General features: G+C 47.9%; 1 protein-coding gene across 8 annotated transcripts in view; it reads left to right on the top strand.

Annotated features, from left to right (window-relative positions):
• NAV2 (neuron navigator 2) overlaps window positions 1-24,210 on the top strand; it is a 393,377-nt gene that overhangs the window by 299,401 nt on the left and 69,766 nt on the right. For all 8 annotated transcript variants that reach the window (XR_010406923.1, XM_045894013.3, XM_064576736.1 and 5 more), the window contains one exon: window positions 16,983-17,121. Coding sequence is in view for 7 of the 8 variants with exons in the window: in XM_045894013.3 (XP_045749969.2) it covers window positions 16,983-17,121 (139 nt within the window). In the remaining variant the exon portion in view is untranslated. The remainder of the gene's footprint in view (window positions 1-16,982; window positions 17,122-24,210) is intronic.

The following is a 24,210-nucleotide window of genomic DNA, read 5'->3' as shown; positions in this document are numbered from 1 at the left end:
TTTTTTTTTTTCCTTTAAGATTTATTTATTTCTTTTAGAGCGGGGAAGCGGCAGAGGGAGAGAGAAAATCAAGCAGACTCTGTGCTGAGCGTGGAGCCCAACATGGGGCTTGATCTCACGACCCAGAGATCAGACCTGAACTGAAACTAACAGTCAGATGCTTAACCGACTGCGCTACTCAGGCTCCCCTCTATCAGATTCTTAGATGGGTCTTTGGCCAAATAAAAGATTAAGAACCATGAAGCTAAAGTCCTTGAAAGTACCAAGAGTCCCCAGGTGACTGCACAGAATGTTCAGTTCTGCTTTGTCTTCCTGTACCCAGTTGGTCCAAGGCCACATCAGTGGTACCATTGGCACTGGGAGGAGATCACTCAGAACAAAAGCAGACAGCCCTTCTGTCCTCAAGGAGCTTACTTATTTTTTTGTAAAATACAAACACCCCTCCCCAGTAAAGAAGATAATGTGCTGACTGGTAAGTGCCAGGAAGTATCATGGGGTAGAAAGTAACTGCGCCAGAGTCTAGGGAGATATCGCTGAGGAGGTGACATCCCAATCAAGACCTGAACCAAAAGGAGGCAGCCATGGGGAGAGATGGGGAAGGGCATTCCAGGCAGAAGGAACCCCAGCACAGGGCCTATGAAAGGGAAAGAGGCTGGTACATTCGAGGGCCCAGATCTTGTATTTGAACATAATGAAGGAGAGGGGCAGAGTGGCGGAGGGAGTGGGCAGGAACCAGATTATATAGAACCTTCTAAACGAATTTGGATTTTATTCCAAGTTCCCTGGGAGACTATTGGAGGGTTTTGGGCAGAAGGTAGCCCAATGTGATGTACACGTGAAAAAGATGATTGTTGTTGCTGTGTGGAGGATGGAGCCCAGCAGGGCAAGAGGGAAGGCTGAATGGCCAGGGAGGTGGCTGTTGGAAGAGAGATGGTGGTGGCTTGGACCAAAGCCATCTTCCTGTAGATACTGAGTGATGACCAGGTTCATGGTATATTGGGGAGGTATAGCCTAAAGGACATGTTAATGGATTATAATGGAGGCAGTAAGGGAAGAGAGAACTGAGGATGGCTGAGGATAGTTGTACATCGGCTGAGACAGGAGGACTTTGGGAGAGGGAGTGCAGACAAGCTGGAAGTTAGAAGCAAGAGTTTTGTACAAGGTGCGGTAGATTTGAGATGCGTCAAGTACCCAAAGAGGAGCAGGCTAGAGAAACAAACTTGAAAGTTGCCCGTCTGTGTCTAGTATTTGAAGCCCTGGGCGCGATCCCCTAGGAAAAGACAAGGTAGAGAAGAGAGGGGATGGAGGCCCAGGACCCTGGAGGTCTGGAGAGGAGAGGAAGAGGGCAAGCAAAGGAGACTGAGGTACAGGCAGTGAGTGAGGAAGAAACTCGGTGCTGATACGGGAGGGGGAACCCAACAAGAGACCCAGTCAAAGAGGAAGCTGCCCACCATGCTAGGTGCTTATGAAAACTCAAATAGGATCAAGACCATTGGCTTTGGCAACAATTAAACCATCGATGCTCTTGGGAGAAACAAAACATTTTTTCATTGGAGTGGTGGGGACTCAAGTCTGATTGAAGAGAGAACAGGCCACAGGAGTTGGAGTACTGAGAGCTCTCCTTCAATATGTTTTGCTATAACATGGAGCAAAGACTAGCATGGTTACAGAGGGGAACAGGGACATGGGGTTAAAGAAGATTTTGTTTTGTTTGGTGAATTGGCCAATGGGAAAGAGTCCATAAAAAGGGAGAAACTGATGATGTTGGAGGAGAAAGAGCAATGTATTTTTATTACTGTTGTTTTAATAAAGTACTCATTAGACACAAGTGAACATCTTTTTAGATTTACTTCAGCGGTATTCTGTTTTCTCTAAGTACATACCGTAGCCCAAGAATAGTATTTCCTTCTACTCTTTGGTACCTGGGCAGAGTTTATCAGCTCCCTTTTGGTTTACAACATGGCTCTATGAATTGACCTGGGAACCTTAATATGATTGATAACATTGTTCCTATGGAGAAAAATGCTATGAATTCTAGAAGGTCTTTGGAATTTGGCCTGTTTAGAAGTCAGGGTCAGAAATGACAGGGGAAGACTGGCTCTTTGGAAAGCATCAAAGGGCATCTGCTCTCAGGGAGTTGGTTGGCCTACCTTCCATGTTTTCCCCTCCCTCTGTTGTTGGATCTCTTAGCCACACTGATTGTTATCTTTCATAGCATGGGAAAGCCCTAGCTAAATTTGAACCTCTAGCTACAAAGAATTCAGAGTGTTTCGTGTTGAAGATATGATTCTTTTAACCACAGAAGGAGAACTGAGACATCCCCCCACCCGCCCCCAAGCACATTGTCTTGTGCAATAAACTTTGCCCTTGTAAATATTTTCCTCTCTGAGAGAAAAAGCCAAGATGCTTACAGCAACTCACCAGGCTCTCCTTAAGCACCCTTTTCCCTCCCTTTACCCCTTGCCTCTCTGACCTGACCTCCTCCTAGGTTTCCCTTGTTTCACTGTTCTCTTTGCTCTAACCACACCAGGCTCTGGGTTCTTGGAATGAAAGTGCAAGTTGTATCCTGTCTCAGGACCTTTGCACTGACCATTTCCTCTCTTGGAAGGCTCTTTACCCCCAGATAGTCATATAACCAACTTCCATACTTCATCCAGGTCTGTAGTAACAATCATCCCCTCAGCAGGCCTTCCCCAACCACTCTAAGAAAAATTTCAGACAACCGCCCCCCCTCCAATCACATCCTCTTCCCTCTATTACTATTTCTTCTTAGCATTTATCCCTAATATACTATATAATTTACATTTAGTCTCATTTATTTTATGGTTTTACCACTAAAAGCTAAGTTCCATTAATATAGGGAATTCTTTGACTATATATATATATATATATATATATATATTTTTTTTTTTTTTTGACTGTTGTATCCTCAGCAGTTAGAACAGTGATTTGGCATATACCAAGTGCTGAATAAATATCAGTTAGTTGAATGAATGACTAAATGAATGGATAGGCAGCCCTTAATTTATGCTGGTGGTTAATCTGGATTTTTACATATTGTATTTGCCTAAAACAAGGACAAGGAACAAGTATAGCAAACAGGGAAAAATTTTTATATGTGTATGTGTGTGTCTATACACAGCCATATCCATATCTATAGGTCTCCCTGTATATAGTCACCATCCAGTTCTACCCAAATTAACACAGAGGTCAGCCAGAGTCTCAGGTCATGTTATAAAGATACATTCAGTTCCAGGGACAGTGCAGAAGGTATGTGGAATGGTTTAAAACATCTTTGTCAGACAGAGTTTGGATCCATTCTGACTTTTTGTCTTAATAAATCTGAGCCACACTGCCTCCCCAAATTCACCCTCCACTCCCCCTTGGCCTCTGCCTCCCACTCCCCACTGCAGATGCTCTAAGCATTTTTTCAAGTGAGGGAGGGCCCTGAGGGATGAGATGTGAATGATTAACTTCAGCTGGGACTCCTTCCAGATTACAATCTCTGCTCCTGGGCACGTTTGCCTTTACATTCACCTGGGAAGCCCCACTAGACCCTGTTTCCTCTCTGAGCTGACCTTTTTATTCCCTCCTTCTTGGTTGGGGGAGGACTGGCTGTTCATTCCCCCTTTGAAAGGCTTCTGTTTGCTGAGCAAACTGACCACACAAGACCCTGCTTGGAGCCAGTCATTACTTCCTCCCCTACCCCACCCCCAGCACACACACGCGATCCCCTACGCCCCCATCCTTCTGGAGAGGTAGCCCAAGCCAGGCGGGGGGGTGGGGGGGAGCCTTTCTCAGAGAAAGTCTTTGAAAGTTGCCAGGAGCCAACTGGTAGGATTTTTGGAGAGGGAGTTGGGGTTTTGGAGAGCATCTTAATCCTTCTTCATTTTAAAATAAAAGCTTGTGGCTATAACATAATTTTGCTTTTGAATTTTCAAGAGGAAAACAGTTGTTCATTGTTCACAGCATCTGTTTACATAGTTCCTTCTGAATTCCTTGATTACAGGTTTTAATAGGGATTAGTCGGTGCAACCCCTTCCCAACCCAGAACTGGGACTCTCTCCCATCCCACCTCCCCTCCCAGCCTTTGTACCGTAATGTTTACAGTAGTGATGCGTAGAGTGAACTTCCTTAAAAAAAAAAAAAAAAAAAAGCATCAGGAATTAATGTGTATTTTTGTTGGCACTGTATCAAAATTGACATCACCAGAAATTATGTACGTCATTGTTCATTGTAGAGATAGGTATCTTTTCCCTTTCAGGTTCAGAAGTTATCTCTGTAGGCTAATCATTTCAATCAAATGCTTTGCTTTCAATTGTCAATAGAATAAGCTAAGACAGGTTATCAGTGATTTTTTTGTGTGTCATTGTTAATAGTAGCACTTTTGGCTGAAAGGATTTTTTCCAACATTTTGGCCCAGTCCATGGGGATTTTAAATGTTTTTTCACGTTTAGATTTTATTCAGCGTGACCCATGGTTGCAGATTCCCCTGGGACCATCGTGAGGGCTCTCCTACTAGGTGCTTTACGGTAGCGGTTTCAGAGTTTGGTGTTCGCTTTTGCTTCGCTGAAACTTTTCACAGCTGACTTGATACTAGCAGTCGGGCCTGACCTCTCGCTCCTTCAGCACTTAAGGGGTTAATTTTGTTGGCGGATCAGATTTCTTTCCTGGGCTGGGGAAGAGTGATCCCTGTCTGACTGGTCCTTTAGTAGCAGAGCTGCTGGGTGCCCGGGTTTCCCTGGCCCAACGTGGGCTGGCTCAGCTGGCTGGCTGACGAGTTGCCACTGTGAGATTCATCCGGCTTCTTTGTCCGCTTTCTCTAAGGACCACAATGTAGTGAAATGCTCTGGCCTGGAAACCTTACCAGGTAGGATGATTTCTTAAAATTTCTGGGGCCTGGGGTGGGGTGTGCTGCGTGTCCTGCCTTGTCGTTCCTCGGATGATACTGGAAGGCCAGCGGAGCAACCACGGGTGCCGCTGCCAAAATCCCCCGTGGGCTTGGTGGTGGGGGAGCCGCTGGTCAGGACTTCAGCATCCTTTACCCTGCCACCCCCAGCTCCTTTCACTCTAACCTTGAGAGTTCTGGAGGAAGCTGGAGCATGGCCCAAATGTCCTTGGTCCACCTGGACATTTGGGTAATGTCAATCTTTTCCAGACCATCTTATCAGGTTAGGCTGTTGAGACTGAAAAACTGGGTATTGACCACCCAGCTGTCTTAGATCCTTACTCCGGGCTTTTGGGGGAAGACCTTTCAGTTTGGGGGAGGTGGGGGGGGGGAGAGCTGGAGAGAGGCAGTGTGGGCCCCGGCAAGGGCTGCTAGTGGTTTGGAGGGCCCTCATGAAAATGACTTGGAGTTGGAGGTTTTGTTTGGAATCTAAGAAGCCGGGTGAACTTGCGGTTGTATTTACTAATACTGCAAATTACTGGGTGGGTTTTTTTTCTGGAAACTGGGTTCCAGCAGAGATAGCATGGGAGATTTAAGTATGAGTATTTTTTCTTGTTAGCTAGGGCTGCTATAAAGCTGCCCAAAGAGAAACATTTCTATTTTTAAGCCAGACAAGAGGAAGAGAAAACAAATGTTCATTATCACCTACTGCTAGCCAAGCACCTAGCAGACATTGTCTCATTTCATGTTCTTTGCAAAGCCAGCAACATTATCCTCAATTTGGAGGTGAGGCCGTGGGAACTAAGAGAGGTTCAATAACTTGCTCAAGGTCACACGGCTAATAAGAGGCAGAGCCGGCATGGGAACCTAGGTTTACCCACCACTCTGCCTTCCGTGTTGGGCTTGGCAGATGGCTGTCGGAATGGCTTTATCTACAAGTTGAAACGTGGGTTCAGCTGGAGGAAGGACACTTTTTGTTGCAGAGGACTCACTGAAGTGCACAGGATACTGGCAAGCATGGCCTGTCTGGGCTTTCCAGATTCTGCTTATTTTTGGGCAGGGCGGGGGGGGGGGGGGCGGCTCTTAAGCAGCTCTGCTTTGCAGCAAGACCTACCTGGCAGTTTTCTGCTCTTTCTGAGGCTTCCAGGCTGGTGGATGGATCTGTGATTGGATTTGTGCTTGTACCTGGTTCAGCGGGGCAGGAGCCTAAGTGGAAGTCAAACCTGGGACAGCTGATGGCCTTGGAGCTGGCCTTGGGCTGCTGGGACTGTGCCCTGGAGCTCTCAGGGGGCCTCCTGAGAGGCTGGATTTACTGAGTCCTGGAGGGAGAGGTGGTACACCCGGCATGTTAATGCTGACCCAAGCTTGGCACTAGCTGCTCACATGTGTGCTGGGGTTGGCTAATTAGCTAGGGCTGAACTGCTGTTGGGTTGCAAAGCTGATTTTGAGTGGTTGTTTCTGGTTTTGTGGGTTTTGTTCTGGTTTTTGTTTTTTTAGTTTATTTTTATTTTCAGTTATCTCTATACCCAATGTGGGGCTCGAACTCATGACCTTGAGATCAAGAGTCGCACGCTCTTCTGACTGAACCAGCCAGTGGTTGTTTCTTGACCTGAGTTCTCTTCCCTTCCCCGTTGCCCCAGAAGGGGTAGCTTTTAAGGGCAGGCCCCTGACAAACTGCGAAATGAGGCTGGATTGGTTTGGGGGTACAGCCATCTCTCTCAGCTGCCCCAGACCTCTAAGATGCATTGGGAACTGAGAGAGTGAGAGAGAGAGAGAGTGCGTGTGTGTGTGTGTCTGGGTAGGTAATGGGAATGGTGGGATTCCACATCCCCCCTCCACCTACTCTAGACCTAAGGCAGCCAGCCAATGCCCTGTCTGGAATTTGCCCCTTCCCACCTTTCTTCACCTACTTGGAGATGTTTTAGGAATAATTTGATTGCATTAAAAAGTGTCCTGGGCTTTTAGGATAACATGTGGGAGTTGTAAGTTCTTATATGACTGGGATCTACTTAAAAGTATCCTTTCCTGGGTGCCTGGGTGGCTCAGTCAGTTGTCTGCCTTCGGCTCAGGTCATGATCTCAGGGTCCTGGGATTGAGCCCCACATCAGGCTCCCTCCTCAGCGGGGAGTCTGTTTCTCCCTCTTCTTCTGCCCCTCATGTGCCCCCCCCCAAATAAATAAAATCTTTTTTAAAAAAGTATCCTTCCCTCTGCTCTTAAGTTGGATTAATGTGGTTAAGACGAACTTGAGTTTTAGAATCGGGCAGATCTAGGTTCCAGTCCAGCTCCATTTATTAGCTCTGGCATCTTGGGCAAACTGCCTAGCCTCTGGAAGCCTCGGTTTCCACATTTATGAAAAGGGAACATTAATAGTTTGTGCTTTGTAGGGTAATAGTAGTGTGTGGAGTAACGTGTGTTTACTAACTGAGGGTGCCTGAATCTCACTATAAAGTTGTCACCTTGTGTGTTTGCTGTGATTTGCCTTAGCTATATATGATGTGCTGAATTCTGTTCGTGTTCAGGGTATACATATCTTCAGGTAAAGAGAACACCAGGACGGGTTTGTTGAGGAGGTCTTTTGGCCAAAGCTGACCGGCAGTGGACCGAGTATCAGCAGCCCTCTCTGGAGGAGCCTTGAAGGAGAGAGGGCTTTGTGTAGCTGAGGTCAGCAGACACGCTGGTGCCTCTTGTAACAATGAGGCCATAAGGCATCCTTCTGGGCTTTCCAGCCCGACCCAGCCCCTGGAGCCAAAGGGAGGAATTTCACGCTTACTCTGGGGACCACCTACTTGTTAAAGGAATGAGTTACCAAAATGGGACAAAGGTGCTGTAGGGTGAAACTCAACCCCTGGCATTCTGAATGCTGCTAAATCCCCTGGGAGCCCTCTTTATGGGGCTCTTGTTTCTGTCTCTCTCCACCCCAAACTATCGGCCTTGCACCTGGCACCGTCTATAGAGGCTGCTTCTCCCCTGGGACGCTGGCAGCGAGAAGCAGCAAGTTCTTGCCCTAGAACTTCATCATCAGTTTTGTAATGTGGGCCTGTGGCTCTCCCCGGCTCCTGGGCTTCTGTACTGCAGCGGACAGGAGCTGGTTATCTCCGGAGTGCCTGCAGATCTGGTTTGGGCCCCCCACGAGAGGCTCCTGAGGCCTGGTGTTAGCACCCTATCGCAGGAGAGGAAGCCTGGCTCTCCTGGGGGGTGCGGGTGGGGGGAGGTGCTCTGACCAAGTCAATGGTAGAGCCAAGGTTCAAATAAATCGATTTTACTCTTCTCTCTAGGGCTGTGCTGCCTCCCTCTGGAGCCTCCCGGGCTTTGTGGTCCCCTGGCCCACTGCTAGAGGAGACTGCATTCCCTGGGATTTGTGTCTGCCCTTACTTACTTTCTTTTTTTTTTTTAAGATTTTATTTATTTATTTATTTGACAGAGAGAGAGAGAGCGAGAGCAGGAACACAAGCAGGGGGAGTGGGCGAGGGAGAAGCAGGCTTCCTGCCGAGCCGGGAGCCCGATGCGGGACTCAATCCCAGGACCCTGAGATCATGACCTGAGCTGAAGGCAGACGCTTAACGACTGAGCCACCCAGGCGCCCTGCCCTTACTTTCATTCAAACTCAAGTTCTGGGCCATTTTGCAGACCATGGAGGCTGATCTCAGAGGGTGAAATCTAGAGAGAGGAGGCTTGCTTATGGCTTTTTTTGAGTAACTCTTTTTTTTTTTTTTTTGGTGTGGAAAACATTGAAGCCCATACAGTACATATGATATGCATGGAGTAAAGTGCATCAGATAAATAAACAAACAGCTGGTTACACACTCTGGGACCTGTGTTTGAACCCCAGCCTCAGCATTTCTTAGTTGTATGACCTTTGGGACTTCTTTCCAGGCCTTAGTTGTCTCACCTCTAAAATCAGTATCATGTTAGTACCTATCTCATGGTACCCAGAGAAAATGTAAGTAACAGGGCCTGGCACATACGTAAGCCATCAGTAAGTGTTATTTGTGTCATAGAGTTGTGAGGATTAACTGAAATAATGCATGTAATTAGCATGAGGTCTAGCACCACTTTGAACTTCATTTAAAGTTGGCTGTTCTATTATTATCATTCCCAGATAGACAAGGAAAGGTGGGGTTCTGCAGGAGTGCTCTTGCAGTCTTTGAAGGTGGATTTTCTTAATAGACCCCAGCAGTGGCTGGAGGAGGTGATGCTCTTGAGAATACCTCCTGGGAGGGAAATAGTTAACATACCTGTCTGGTGGGAAATGAAGGTAGCCAAACCCTTTCCCTTCCCCAGGGGTTACTGCTAAGCCTACAGTTGGGCTTGCTCACTCATCCACACCAAAGGATCTCATTCCGCTCGGGCCCTGGGGTTTCACGGGAACAATTGCCTTGAACAATAGCCAGAAAACGAGTTCCACCAGTCTGGGCTTTTGCAACTGAATACAGCTGTCTGGCGGGGGGCACGGGGCCTTGAAAGTGAGCTCTGCTGTGATTCTGGGGCGGAACTGGAAAAGTAAGCAGGTAAGGCCCGGACACAGCCTTGGTGGCTCTGTAGCGTGCGTTCAGCCACCAGGAGAGAGGCAGAGAGCGGGGCTGGCCCGGGCTGCTCCTGAGGGCAAGAAGGGCCTTCTGGAAGTGGACCAGGCTTTGCGGTTTGGGGGTAGGGTGTTAGCAGCTGCTGCTTGTGAAGACTGCTTTTAAGAACCATAGTTACAGTAGTTCCTCCCAGCTAACCTGCTGTGGCTTATCACTGAGCAGAGAACGAATATGTATCTGCAACAACAGTGATTGATTTTTTTTTTTTTTTTTACAACATTGGTTAGCACGTCTTTCCCTTGAGTAAACAACATTATCTCACAGGGAGTCCGTTTGAAGAGTGTAATGACCCTCTGGACCCTTCAGTAACTCCTCAGAGCTGGAGTCTTTTGCTGAAACGCAGGATTCCTCACGCATGGGTGTGTAAATCCTAGTGGAAAAATCCGTTTAATCATCCCCCTAACCTTGGGATTCCATTTTGCTTTTTTGCTTCATGGGAGATGAAGTTATAAATATGAAATCACATTAATTCAGGACCATTACAAATTCCTGCTGCATTCTGGGTACTCCCTGGAAGAGCTTGATATTAAAAATGTGTCCAGATTAGAGGTGGTTTTTCGGGGAGGGGGTGCACGGGTGAAGGCACGTTTCTCTCCTTGGTTCTGTGGAATGCGCACTCCCCACAACAGGGAGGAAAACAAGGAGTGTGAGGGGCTAAGATAATTTATGATGCTTTCACCTGCGTTCTTCGTAGCAGATAGCTTGTGTTTGTTTGGCTGTTAAAACTGTGCTTTAAACCTTCTGAGTGGCATTTGAATTCCTGACACAGTGATGTCAGCATGTCTTGTAAGACTGAAACAGGATCCTCCTGCTTATGGGCATTTCCATTTTTGAGTGGATTTTCTGATCACTTTTGGAGAATCTTTTCTCTTCACATCTGTCTTTCAAGAAGTAGTAGACGGGTGCCTGGGTGGCTCAGTCAGTTAAGCGTCTGCCTTCGGCTCAGGTCATGATCCCAGGGTCCTAGGATCGAGCCTTGCATTGGGTTCCCTGCTCTGTGGGGAGCCTGCTTCTCCCTCTCCCTCTGCCTGCCGCTCCCCCTGCTCCTGCTCTCTCTCTCTGTCAAATAAATAAATAATTGGAAAAAAAAAAAAGAGGTAGTAGACAAACAGGCAAGTAGACTAACCATGGTTGTGGTCAAAATGAGGTCTCTTCTTGATGCACTTGGCTGCTGTCAGCTGGTGGAGGTTCTTTTGTGATTTGACCTGCTAGGAGACAGATTTCCAAGCCGATCTATATGTACTCGATTTTGGATGAACTAGAAGGTTGCATGGAGTCTGGTTTGAAAACCACCCTTCTGATGACCTCTGGGCCCTAAGCCTCTGTTTTATCCAGTGGAAAATGAAAGTGGAAAAATACATGTAATGTGCCTAGTACAGTACCTGGCTTTTGGTAAACACCTTCAGTGGTGGCTATAAATATTAGGTAAGATAGCATTCTATTCCTTTGTGGATAAATAGTGCGGTCTAATGCAAACTCTATATTGTGACTTGGATTGTTGCCCCTATAGGAGGGTCTGCAAATTCAAATTGCAGGGCCAGCCAGGTGAGTGAAGAGGTTCAGGTGGGGATTGTGTCAAATGGGAAAGCGTGTCTCTGTCCAAAAAGGGCCGCTGCTACTCAGGGCTAGCTGATTATCTCCCGTGTATGAGATATTGGCACCTATTCCAAGTATTTAAAAGATTGTGTGGGCTTAAAAAAATATTTGGAGGGGTGAAATTAGCAATGAAGAAACCCAAAGACTAGAAAGTCCAGTTACCTTTTGGGCAGTTTTTACTGACTGGGAGGAGATGCTCTGAGACCCGTAGGGACCTTCATATGCCCATTTGCCTCTGTACCAACTTTTCTATGAGCTTAAACTCCTAGGATGTCAGTTAGAAAGCAACCTCCGGGATGGCTGCATCTAGCTCCCTCATTCTACAGACGTCTGGGACCTAGAGAGAAAATGAGGTCTCCAGACTCAAACAGGAAGTAGTTCTGGGGAGGGCTGGGGTCACGGCCTGGCTCTTCTGGCCCCTTGATGTCACCACTTCCATGCCTCGAAGGAGAGTGTGGAACAGCAGAGAGCGTTGGTGGGCCTGGGATCTGGCACACTGCAGACTGTCACTATTACCTGTGCTGGCATCCGGCTGGTGGCTCGAGGGGGGGGTACCAAAGGCTGTAGAAATGTCTGGAACCCGTGCAGTTGCTAGTTGGTGCAGTTTCTCTTTGCTCATCTCCCTGCATTACATTTCCGTTTGTGTCTGGGCTCTGTGTTTGCCTTTCACATCCCCTGGCCTTGCTGTCGAGGGTAGGAACACCTGGGGGTCATCACCACATTCATACTGCCTTGCACGATGACTGACACGTAGAGGGCGCTGACTGACTGGGTAAGGTGAACAAATGAATCCAAGGTCCCTGGCTCAGGATCCAAAGATCGTGAGTTTAAGAGTCTTGAAGAACAAGGGCAAATGTTTGATGGAGTTCCTTCCAGCCACCCATTGGCTACAAATAGGTGAAGGTTGTTTTCCGTTCCAATCACTTGTCACTCCTGTTGTGCCATTGTTTGACGGCCAGTGGCAGGCGTTTCATTGAGTAGAGAGAAAGGTGCACGCCTGATCTGCCTGCGAAGCGGTGTGTTTGCATTGATGCGTTCGAAGCATCTTCTTGCCATTTCTCTAGCTGTCTCTGCCAAAGAATTTATAGGGCATAAACATGATATGCTGTCGTGAAAAAAAAAAAGGGAAACCAGCCAGGCTCTGTATCCCATGTTCTTCTGAATTTCCTATAATACAGCCCATGAGGCAGGAGGAGGGCCTGGGGTTCTGCTCTGCTCCTCTCCCCAGGATGTCGGATACAGTGAGATTTGGGGAGCACTTGTGGAGTAGCTTTGGAAGTCTTAAAATGTAGAGCAAAGGTGAACTGGAGTGGGGGAAAACTAGTAAAAAGAGGAGGTGTGCTCTCTTGGGTTCATTTATTCTTCTGGTCACCCATATAAAAATCATTCATTCATTCACAAAACGAATTCTACCATAATAGTTTTCTAAATGTCTAAGGAGTGCTCTCGTGCTCAAAAGGAACGTCTTAGAATTCATTAGGTTTTACTCTTCAATTTACTAAAGCTTTGATTTTTAAACCTAGGTTTTCTTATAAATCTCACCTATAAACCAAGTGTTTTTGTATAAATTAAGATGATTTCCACTTGTTATTTGATTAGTACTTTGTTAATTTAGATTGAACAAATTGAATTTTGACAATTAGTACTGTTTGGAAACTTGGATAATTAAGTTTCCTTAAATATTTTAGACTCATAAGTTCAACATGCCTGGTTTCCTCAAGTTCTTCAAACATCTGACAGGGTGGACTTACCAGCCTAACAAGCAAAATCTTTCTAAGCACTTAACTCTTGCAAATCAAATAAACTAAAGTTAAAATGTCATAAATTAAGTTTTCTCAAACACTGTAATTCTTTTTTTACAGGCTGACCCCCAGTCCTTAAACCTTTCATCTTAAAAATCTCAAACCAGAAATGAGGAGTCATTTAAAATGGAAATCAGAGGACTGTTTTTATTTAGATTCTTTTAATATGCCCCATATTCTTTTAAGTATTATAAATATACAGAGATTATCCCAGTGATCACAAAGATTTCATCCTGTACTTAAGCATTCATATTGTGATTTACTCCCTCAGCTCCCCTCCTCTTTTTAAACCTTCCCAAGGATTTAAAGTCATCTGCTCCCAATGAAGGGGAATAGGTTTGTCATCTCCAGTGGGCTCCGAACCACCGTACGGGTTCAAGAGCAAGACGCAGGGATGGTCACATCGTATTTCAGAATGATTGTTCCAGAGCCATAGCTGAATACACTGTAGTTCTTTCCTCTGTGTACCCTGGGTCCTTTGAGCCTCTTAGCTGGCATCTCATTTCACCATGCAGCAAACACAGATCCTCTGTGTTCCTTTCACATTTCCGTTGTAATCCATTTCTGTAAGCCCTTTCGACATTGCTTACCCGGACCTGGGTCAGTGGACTTTGGCACCCCGGGTGCAGGTTGTACCTAATTGCCTTTGCCACTTGATTTGATGCAACTAATGTTCTTCCTGCCTGAACGAATTCTGCATGCTTTCTACATTTTTCCTGTCTGACTCTTCAGCCACATGTCTGGAGTCATTTTACAAACAAATGGCAGTTCCCAGTTCGGTAGCATGAATATACCAAGTGACAGAAACTGAAGCAAACTAGTTTTGAACAAAAGAAAGGAATTTATTAATTCTCACTTCCAGCCACCCAGGGGGTGCTTCTGTCTCCCCAGAGCCTCAGGTATGGCTGGATAGAGGCGCTCATGTGACAGTCATTCCTCTCGACTCTGCTTCCCTCTGTGCTAGCTGCCTTCTCGGGCAGGTGAGGGTGAAGTGGCCCCTGGAGGTTCAGGCTCCATCTGCATCTCTTCCAGAGGTGTGCTTTGTTCTTCTCCGCATCTCCTGTGTGGTCATGCAGGCTGGGGGAGTGCCGTCTTTAGGCCAAGTTAGAAGAGATCATTCCGGCACTTGACAGCTCTTCAGAAGTTTATGGATGCCGTGAGTATCTGAGAGGGGCCCAGAAGAGCCAGCGTCTAGCCCCCACGTCCCCTTGTTAGGGCAGCACCGTTATCCCAGGGCAGCTCCTGCAAGGACTTTACCTTCAAGTCCCATCTTGGAACTCACTGACTCTGATCTTGGTGGCTCGTGATCCCTTACAGCCTGAATTTGGGGGAAAGGACAAGTTGGAAGTAACTGATTTTTACATCCAAACGGACTTGCCAGTATCCCAAGAGATCCAGAAGGGAGGGAGACATGGCTGGTTCTCCATATGCAGGGACGGCTGGTCTCTGGCACAAAGAGAGCTTCTTGCTCAGCCCGGGCTGCCCTCTGTGTCACTGCATCCTCATCCCTGGGGTCCCCACGCCCGCCTTCTGTGGCGGCAGCCCCTGGCTTCTCCCTTTCCGGGCCAGCTCAGTCAGGGCAGCCCCAAGATGCTGCGGGCACCGATGTGGGAAGCATCACGTTTACAATAAGCGCCACATGCCCTTCTGGAATAACAGCTTGGTGTTGAAAGGCCATACGGGAGGAGCGGGTACAATTTCAAAGCAAAAACTCCGGGGCTTGGATTCATGGGCATCTGTTACTAACTTCCCGCCTTCTCCCTGCCAGCCACACTCCTCTCTTCAATCCTCTTTCTTCTTCACTGGATTATAGGAAATTTTAGATATATTAAATTGCTAACCCCAGAGAGCAGATGAAATTAAAGACTCCTGTGACTTTTTTTTTTTTTTTTTTAATCATCATGAGAGCCGATTTGGGTCCTTTTTCATCTGTTGGGTCATGCTCTCTCCAGTGGAGCTTAACATGGTTGCCAGCCTAGTGGTATCATCCACGTGTCCCCCATAAAGAAACTGAGGCCTAGGAGTTGTGGCTTGTCAAAGAATGAGCTGGGAGAAGGAGGCCGAGCTCAGAGGCCACAGATGGTGGTAACTTGTTGTGGGAGCTTGTCCTGTCTTTCCTCTGCATAGGAGTTCAGCCCGGAGGGGTTGGATAAGCATGTACTATGCGCCTGGAGGTAGAGGGGACATGGCTCACAAAGGGGTGAGGCTGACCTTGCTGCAGCATCGCCTTGCAGGTGGAGGTGGGAGTGCGGAGATGGCCTGTGGATAAGACCCTCCGAGCCTCAGCCTCCTCCGGAGAAAGTGAGCCATGTCCCAATCTGGTGTGCCCTGAAGGCTGACATGGCGGAAAGCCATTTGGCATCACAGTAAAGAAGGTGGCTCTGGAGTCAGAACGGCTGGATCCAGGTGCTGTTCCATCTTTTACTGGCTGTCTGGCCTAGTGCAACCTTGCCTGCCTGCCTGCCTTTCTTTTTTCTTTCAAAGATTTTATTTTGGAGAGAGAGCACACACGTGAGTGAGGTGGGGAGGGGAGCAGAGGGAGAGTGAGGTGGGAAGAATCTCAAGCTGACTCTGTTCTGACTGAGTGAGGAGCCCGACCCTGGGCCAGATCCCATGACCCCAAGACTGCGACCTGAGCCGAAACAAGAGTCAGGTGCCCAACCAACTGAGCCACCTGGGCACCCCACCTTTCTTACCTTTCTAAGCCTCAGTGTCTCCACCTGTACAATAGGAAAACAAGAATACTCACCTTTTTCCACTATATCAAGTAGATCAGATTACATTTATATTGGATGCTTACTTTGTAGTTCACTCGACTTCTCACTCCCATGAGTTTAAATTCACAAGTGTTTACTGAGCACCTGCTCTGTGCCCGCCACCCTGCAACCAAACAAATGAGAAAATACGGCAGGCTTGGTTGGGGTGTGGGACGCAAGCACTGTAGGCCCAGGGACCAGGGGAGGCCTTTCTGAGGAGGTGACGCTTAACAAGGAGGCAGGGGCGTGTCCAGGAAGAGGGACAACAACTGTAGAGTCTTGAACACAAGAACCCTGTTGGCATAGAAGAAGCACATGCGACTGGAGCCAGTGAGCGATGAAGAGGTGGGCCCGAGGCAGGACTGGAGAGGGAGGCCGGATCAGAGGCTCTTGAGCACCAGAGGAAGGAGTGTGGGGCTTTAAGTGCCTGAGAAGCCCCTGGAGGGGTAGTAAGCGGTGGAGCCATAGGATGTGATTCATGTTTCAGAATGATGGTCCTGGCTGCCGTGAGGAGAACGAACTGTTAGGGAGAAGTGGGGCACAGAGCCCAGCGGCCTCTTCGCAGTCGCCCAGGCAGAGCTGAGACCAGCTGGAAGTGCAGACAGCAGGAGAGGTGGAGGGCTGGGCACGCGCGGATACATTTTGCAGGTAGACGCCGTAGGACCAGGGGATGGGTTAAAAGTCTTGGTGGCGGTGGGACATGATGAGGAGAAAGAAGAACCATTGCTTGGAGGTTGGACTTGAGCGGTAGGCGTGGCCTCAGTGGATTTGTGGGCTGGGAAATGAACTCTATTTTCAATGTATGCTGGGATGCTATTAGAGTTAGAAGCGCTAGTCGAATCGACAGGTGTCTGCTGACTTCTGGGGCTTTCCTTCCCTTGGCATTTCACTCCAGGAGTGAAGTCCAGAGAATTCGTAGAGCAGCTCATCTTTGCACTCTGACCCCGGGGAGAGTGCCACTCTTGACTCTCTCTGCTTCCAGCAGTAGTCCCCAAGCCCACCGCTCTTCCTCTGCCACTAGGTCTGCGAAGTAGCCATTGGCTTCCGCAGAGTTGCCAAGATGGAGTTGAGGATGGGGTAGGAGGCAGGTAGGGTCTTCAGCTCCCTCTGCTCAGGACAGCACGCTCCATGTGGGGGACGGTCCGTCTCAGCCACTTCCCCCAGCTGCCAATCCAGAGCAGCAAGGATAGACGGTGCCCTGGAGGTGAGTCACGTTAGAGGCAAAAGAGGCAAAAGAGCTTCGTCTGGGGCTTTCTGACACAGGCGCCTTCGGGGCTGGAATGCGCTTGTCTGTATTGTTGGCCTGAGCTGACCCAGCATGAGGTTTGGGTGCTCAGGATGTGTTTGTCTCGGCAGCTGGGATGACAGCAGCTCCGTCAGCAGCGGGATCAGCGACACCATAGACAACCTCAGCACCGATGACATCAACACCAGCTCCTCCATCAGTTCCTATGCCAACACACCTGCCTCCTCTCGCAAAAACCTGGATGTGCAGGTAAGCAACAGCCTCCTCCCGCAGCCCCTGCCAGCAGGGAGCCTCGGGCTTGAGGACCAGGGGGGCCATTGGGGTGAGCAGCATCCCCAGGTCCATGAGATGAGGCCTGATCACCTGCTCACTGCCTGTGTTCTTATCTCACTAGCCCTGGCCTCCACCTGCAGAGAAAGGGGGGTCAGGCAATGGGGCACTAGAAACGGGAATGGGGAGGCCTCACCATTGTCTGTGAAGGTCTTGATAAAAACCTATTTCCTTCCTGGACTTGCATTTCAGAATCTGTTTTTGGTTTGTTTTAAAGAGGATGCTGGACTCATTTGGTCATTCTTAGCCTGGAGTGTGTGTCCTCTCCTAGCCACAGCGAGCCACCTCTGTCTAGGGTACATGCCGATCTCCCCAAAGTGATGGGGTGGGAGCAAACATTGACAGCCTTGGCCTGGAAGACCAATAGCTCCTGACCAGAGGTTGGGAACTGTTGGTCTGAAAGTCACGTCCTCATGCTGATATTTGTCCGTTGGCTTATGGTATCCCCTTCTTTTAAACCAGATTCCATGTCAAGTTTTATATCTATCTATCTTTATTTATTTATTTATTTTAAAGATTTTATTTATTTATTTGACAGAGAGTGTAAAAGCAGGGGGGTCGCAGCAGGGAGAGGGAGAAGCAGACTCCCCGCTGAGCAGAGAGTCCAACATGGCGCTCGATCCCAAGACCCTGGGATCACGATCTGAGCCGAAGGCAGATGCTTAACTGACTGAGCCACTCAGGCGCCCCTGATTCCATGTCAAATTTTAAAAATTGCATTATTTCACATGAAAATGAGATTCTGGTTTCGCTTAAAGATCAGAATATGTTGCTTTCTTGAGCCTATATTCTCCACGTGGCAACAATCAACAGGCGTCCAAGTGTCTGCCCCCTTCAGACAGGGAGCCCTTGTCTCAGCGTGCCCCAACTGCTCCTGACCAGCTGCCCCCTTCAATATACCTGTCAGACCCCAGGGTGCTTGAGTTTTCAACCCCTACTTTAAAACTCTGAGACGGTATGTCTTGGATACTGTGCTCTCCCTTCTTTTGCTTCCAAAGTGGTTTCATGTGGGTGCTTTCACTCACCTTCGCAGCGCTCCTTCGTGGGCAGAGGGGTTGGTTCTAGCAATCCCATTTTGCTAGGAGAAGAGTGAGGTGCCATCCTCATAGCCAGTCCCCAAGTTGGGACTGACTTGTGCAAGGACTGGCCAGCTCTGGTGGCCCTGGCTTATGTGGCCTGGGATCTTTTTCATGATGGGTCCTTCCCACCGGTGGGGGCCGCTGCCTCCAGTGAAACTACGTGAAGCTCTGATTGGGACACAGTCTCCCAGAGGAGCCTGGGGGAGGGCAGAACTGACACTTGTCCCCTTCCTTCACTCCCTTCCACGCCAGCTTCCTTTCTCACTTGTTTCTCTGCGAGACAGGAGGTTCTTTGGAAATTTCTATGCTTTCAAAAGTTTTTTTTTTTTTTTTTTGAAGACAGGGCTAAATAAAGAACGTGTCAGAGTGTGGGAGTACTTGTGTCCCACAGAAATGTGGACGTTGACTGCCTGAGGAAATATGTTGGGTGTCGCCTCTGGGATTGCCTGTGATTTCTTGAATTTGCACTTTCTCCAGAATTTCTAATTATTTTTGAGTGAGTGTTGAATTGTGATGGTAGTGGTGAAAAAAAAAACAACCCAAATGAAGGAGGCACAAGGTGTTGGGGGTGCTGATAATATTCTATATCTTGATCTGAGTGGTAGTTATGGAAGTAGGTTAATTTTATAAGACGTATTCAGGCTATATACTTAACATTGTGCATGTGATATATGAATGCTATACCCCATTTTAAAAGGGTAATTAAAAAAAAAAACATACGTAAGCCACGCTGCTTGAGAGTGATCACTGTTTGATCAGTGTTTAGACAAAAGTTAGAAACACAGCCAGCCTGTGTCCCTGCCGCCTACCCCCTGCCAACTTTTTTCCTTTCCTCGTGGACACTAATTTTTTTTTTTTCTGAGAGTCTTTTTAATTTCAGGGTAACAATAACAAGCTCTTAGACTCTCCTTAGATACAGAGGTGGGGAACCAAGAGGAGAGGGACAGACAGGTTGAGGGGGGCGGCTTGTGGAGAAAGAGGGAGAAAGAGGGTGGGGGAGGGAGGGAGAGATGAATATCAATAGGTTTCTCTTTTGTCTACTTTTGGAGGTAGTCTTGCTTTTAAGATGCAGGTTGAGCCAACAAAACACTGATAGAAGAATCTCTTGTCTTTGTTTCCCTCCCACAAAGGTGGGATTGGCATCTGTTTTCCGTATTGATACAGAGTAAGCATCGGGGATTTACAAATGATTTCGTCTGATAGACTCAGATTTGGTTAAGGCCAGTGCCCCCTCCTCTTTGACCAGCTCTTTGCCTTTGTCTAGAAAATGTCACATCAGAAAAAGTTCACGAATACGACACAAACATGTTTTTTGATCAGTTTCAGAAGGTTAATTTCAAGGGATGGAAGGGGTTTAATATTTGTTGGGTTGGTTTGTTTTGTTTTTGTTTTTTGGGTTGGTTGGTTTGTTTGTTTTGCTATAAAACTGCCTGAGTTTAAAATATTTAAATAAAAACTAAGCCAGTAGGTCTTGGAATACAATAAATGCGGACTTGCACCAATAGTTACAAAGATTCCCAGGGAGGTGGTTTCTCTGGCATCCCTTTGTTCCTGTCCAGGGAGTATCTCCAAATATTTGAATCAGCGTAAATTGCAGCCTCGTCCCCTCCTCCCCTCATCCCACTCTGAGGAAAGCCAAGGGCCATTACTCCTCTCAGAGCAGCACCAGGCAACGGGAAGATGTGCGCTGCCATCATTCCCCGGGGCTCGTTCAGGTTTCTGTCACAGCCTGGCTTCCCCCATCGAACGGGGAGTGCGCAGTATCCCAGGCGAGGCAGGGAGAGGCAGGAAGCCGCAGCTCAGCACGTCTGCCGGGAAAGCAGGTTGAGGACAGGTTGCCTGGCCAGGTTTGCTGTTGGAAAAGCTGCTGAGGAACTGCTAAAAGGAAATCCATCCAAGGAACAGGGAAGTTGTGGTCCAGAAGCCCAAGGAGCAGCCTTGTTAGCCAAGCAGATCACAGGGGAGCTGTCCTTGAGAGATGAGAGCCCCCTTTGTCTGTGAGTGACTGATCTCCTCAAGGATATGGAGGGGCACTGAGGGTGCCCTCGGCGGGATGCACATGCCCAGGTGTCTGGCACCAGGCCTCCTATCACTGCTCCCAAGCTGGGCAGAGAATCTCCTGGCTTGAGGTCTGACAGCCTTTCGACGGACTTCCTCCATGAGGACTGGTGAGTCCAGTTGGGCAGCCAAACCAGGTTGCGGGGTCAGGGAGAAGGGGTTGAGCTCCTGGTTCTGTGGCATCCTCGGATAAGCTAACCAGCCTCTTCAAGCCTCTGCCTCCTGGTCCGTAAAATCACAGCAGTTAGACTCGTCTCAAAGGAGGAATGTGGTAGTGACATGGAAATACTTTATCTGAATGTGCTCTCGTGGTATTTCATTCTTGGTAGGTACTCAGGAGTTTTCTTTTTTTTTTTTCCTTTTCCTTCTTTCCTTCCTTCCTCTGGATTACCTGTCCCCCTGCCTCCCTCCCTCCATTCATGTCAGTAACCAAAGTTTGTGTTCTTAATATATCTTACAATTCATTTTATATTTTGCAGCATTTTATTTTTAGGGCAGAGGACTTGTAACAAACACATCTCTCTCCCCCACGTAATCATCTGTCCATTCATGTCCTTGGTCATTCAGTATTTCCTCTCAGTCTGTGGAAGGTTCCATTCCAGGTGCCAAGATACAGAGAAGCCTGTATCAAAATTCCTTTCATTTTCACTGCCTGTGAAGTTTTAATATACGAGAGGAGGAAGATAATTCCATGTGAGTTTAATTTTTGCTACTCAAGGAAATAAAATTCTGAATTCTGTGGCAAGGATCCCTGTCCTGTGTGAGGCCTCGAGTGAGCCTGGAGCTCTCTAGCTGTTCTCTGGATGTTGGTCTGGATGCAGGGATAGGGTTTGGCTGGGAGCAGGGAGGGATGCCCCTTCTGCCCACCTGCTAGGTGCTGCTGCTTATGACTATAGGCAAGTTACTTGCCTGTACTTTCCTGGTCTGTAAAATATGGATAATAGTACAAGCTCAGAGGATTAGATGAGCTAATAATATATGCAGAAGGACACGGTGCCGACCTAGCAAGAGAAGTGGCAGGAGATAATGCTGATGCTGATAATTACTTCTGTGATGACTGCAGTTGCAACTTGAGCCAGTTCAGCATCTTGATCAGCAGAGGATGTGGGCGTGAAGAGGGTAGCGTCCTGGCTTGTGGCCCAAGAGCAGGAAAGACGAGTACCTTGTTCACCCTCATGCAGGACAAAAATGGAATAAAGACAACCAAGTGTTGGAGGTTTTCAGAGGTGGGAGAGTTGGTGACAAAAGAGCCACTGTGTGAGTCCCTCCACATTTAGTGACAACTATCTACCCTCTAAGACTCCTCTGTCTGTTGCATCTCCATTTTATGCACAGGTCATGACCTTAGAGGAGGTAACCCACTCCCTCCAAAGGAGGGAGCACCCAGTACCTGAACTCAAACTCCAAGCCCGTGTTCTCCCCAGCACATCAGGCCACGTGGCCCACCTTGGTTCCACCCTCTCACTCTCAGATCAGCCTCCCTTCTGTGGTCCCTGAGCAACCTGGGCCCTCAGTGGTGAACCCTCCAAAATTTCAGGCCTTCTCCCCACCTATGTTTGGTTGTTTCCCTACCTTCCCTCTGGGATGTTGAATGAGTAAGTGGACTTCCAGTTAGGGGCAATAGGAAAATCTTGCCAAAATTAGGTGCCATTTGAAATGAGAACAACTGATGAAGGCATGAGGAGCCAAGGGAAGGATACAGCTCTTTATACCTCCCCAGGCAGCTGCCCTGCTACCCTTCACTTGTCAGCTCTGGGAACAGAGAGGCTGGGAATTTTTCATCTTTTTTTGTTTTAAAGATTTTATTTATTCATTTGAGAGTGAGAGAGAGTGAGAGAGCACGAGCTGAGGGGGTAGGGACAGAGGGAGAGGGAGAAGCAGACTGCCCACCAAGCAGGGAGCCTGATGTGGGACTCGATCCCAGGACTCTAGGATCAGAGTTCTAGGGGTCACACCCAGAGGGTAGGCTAGAGCTGCTTCAGTGCTGGAGTTGGGGAACAGAAGGAGAATCTACTGGGTGTAGGAATTGTGTGAGGTGCTGCTAGGCCTGCAGAAATGTCTCATGTCCTTGGACTTATTCTCCAGGAAGGCAGTGTGGCATAGTGGTTAAAATCTGGGCTCTGCCTTTGAGACTCCCTAGAATCCTTGGATCTCCATTTCCTCACTGTGTGGTCTTGGGCAATTTTCTTTTCTACTCTGTGCCTTAGTTTTCATATGTAAAATTGAAATATGAACTGTAACTTCCTCATGGATTCTTGGTGAGGATTAAATTAAATAATAAATGAAAAGCACTTTGGCCCAGTGCCTAGCACATAGTAAGTGCTTAATAAATGTAGTTGTCACTGCTACTACTCTTAGCATGACTACAATTTGATTAGGGAGAATAAGGTATGGGAGCATGCAAAGAATAACTAATATAGTAACCCAGAATGTAGTTAAGTGCTAAGTTTTCAGTATCTCCTGGAGTATGTTAGAATGTGTCAGAATATACTTGAACATAAACTCCAGGAAGTTAATGACTTGTATTTGTTCTTATTCATTTACTACAGTGGGGTCCCAGGCCCCATGAGTTTGCCTGGCATATGGTGGCACCCAGGTAATACCTGCAGATTGAATGCTTCTAAAGGCAATCTCTTTCCTGCCTCAGGACCTTTGCATGTGCTCTTCCCCCTGCCTGGAATGCTCTTCCCTAAACTCTTCTCAGTAAGTTTGTTCTCACTCTTCAGGTTACTTCTTCAAAGGGGACTTACCTGACCACCGTCCCCCATCCTCCTCCTCATCAGCTAAATTACATCAGCGTATTTTTTTCTCTTACTCCTTGTCCTTTTTCTTATAAAATCTTCATAATTCATAATTGCTCATTTATTTGTATTTATTTTTTCAACCTCTGCCTCTGTCACTGGATCGTAAACTCCAGGAGGGATGGGACTTAATCAGACCCGCAGATCCTCAGACCTTCCATGGCGCCTGGCAAATGGCGGGCTTTGAGGAGGTCTGGTTGAAGGAATCTACTGGAAGTGTTTAGAGGAAGGAACACGGGCTGGAGTAGTTGGGACAGGGAGTGGGTAACTTTAGTCTCCGCTCATCTATAAAACTGAAATGAAGGCAATACTATGTACTGTCGTGACGCTCCTTAACCAGAGAGTGGTCAGAATCAGAGATCGTTTTGTTGAAGCCCGTGCTGTAGCTTGAAAAGCATGTGTTCGTTGGTTCCCTCCTTTACTCGTCAAGCCTTGATGGAGCTCCTGCTCTGTGTTCAGATGCAGGAACACCCCGTCTGTGTCCCTTGCCACAGCTGAACGGGGGGATGCCCGCAGTCAGGGAGTGAGTCTTTTGTCCCCCTCCTGTTCTGGTGCCTGGTCCCCGGAGGGAACTCAGTATGTGTTTGAGGAATGACTGAACAAGTGAAGGCACCGTCAGGTTGCCGTGATGGAGGACTGGAGTTTGGGGGGGGGGGGGGGGGTGCGGGGTTGAGGGGGGAGAGAGAGGCCGTGGTGGTGACCGAGAGGTGACTTAACTGGAGCTGCTTGTCTGTATTCAGCTTTGTCCCATACAGCGGTGTATCCACAGAGGAAAGCATCGATACCACTACTGCTCTTGGATGAAAGGCATTAGGCCAGATTCTTGCTGGGTAATCATTCGGATTTCCTGCCCTGCTGGTGTTGCCCACTGTTGGTAGTTAAGCATAGCCAACACAGGCCTTGTCACTCAGTGTGGCCGCCCTAAAGTGTTGCTAACTCCCACCCGCATTCACTGCACTGTTTCTCCCTACTGGCATCCTCTTGGGCCGGCCCCGGCCCCCTAGGGAAGCCCCCAAAGCCTTCTGGTTAGCTTTGTGCCTTTTCACTGCGGTGGATCATTAACATCACGC

This window comes from Mirounga angustirostris, unplaced genomic scaffold, assembly GCF_029215605.1.
Source record: "Mirounga angustirostris isolate CCGP_5_RB_7025 unplaced genomic scaffold, mMirAng1.0.hap1 SCAF_13, whole genome shotgun sequence".
NCBI classification, from domain to species: Eukaryota; Metazoa; Chordata; class Mammalia; order Carnivora; family Phocidae; genus Mirounga; species Mirounga angustirostris.
The sequence above is the reverse complement of the archived record's forward strand: the minus strand, read 5'-3'. Positions and strand labels throughout refer to the sequence as shown.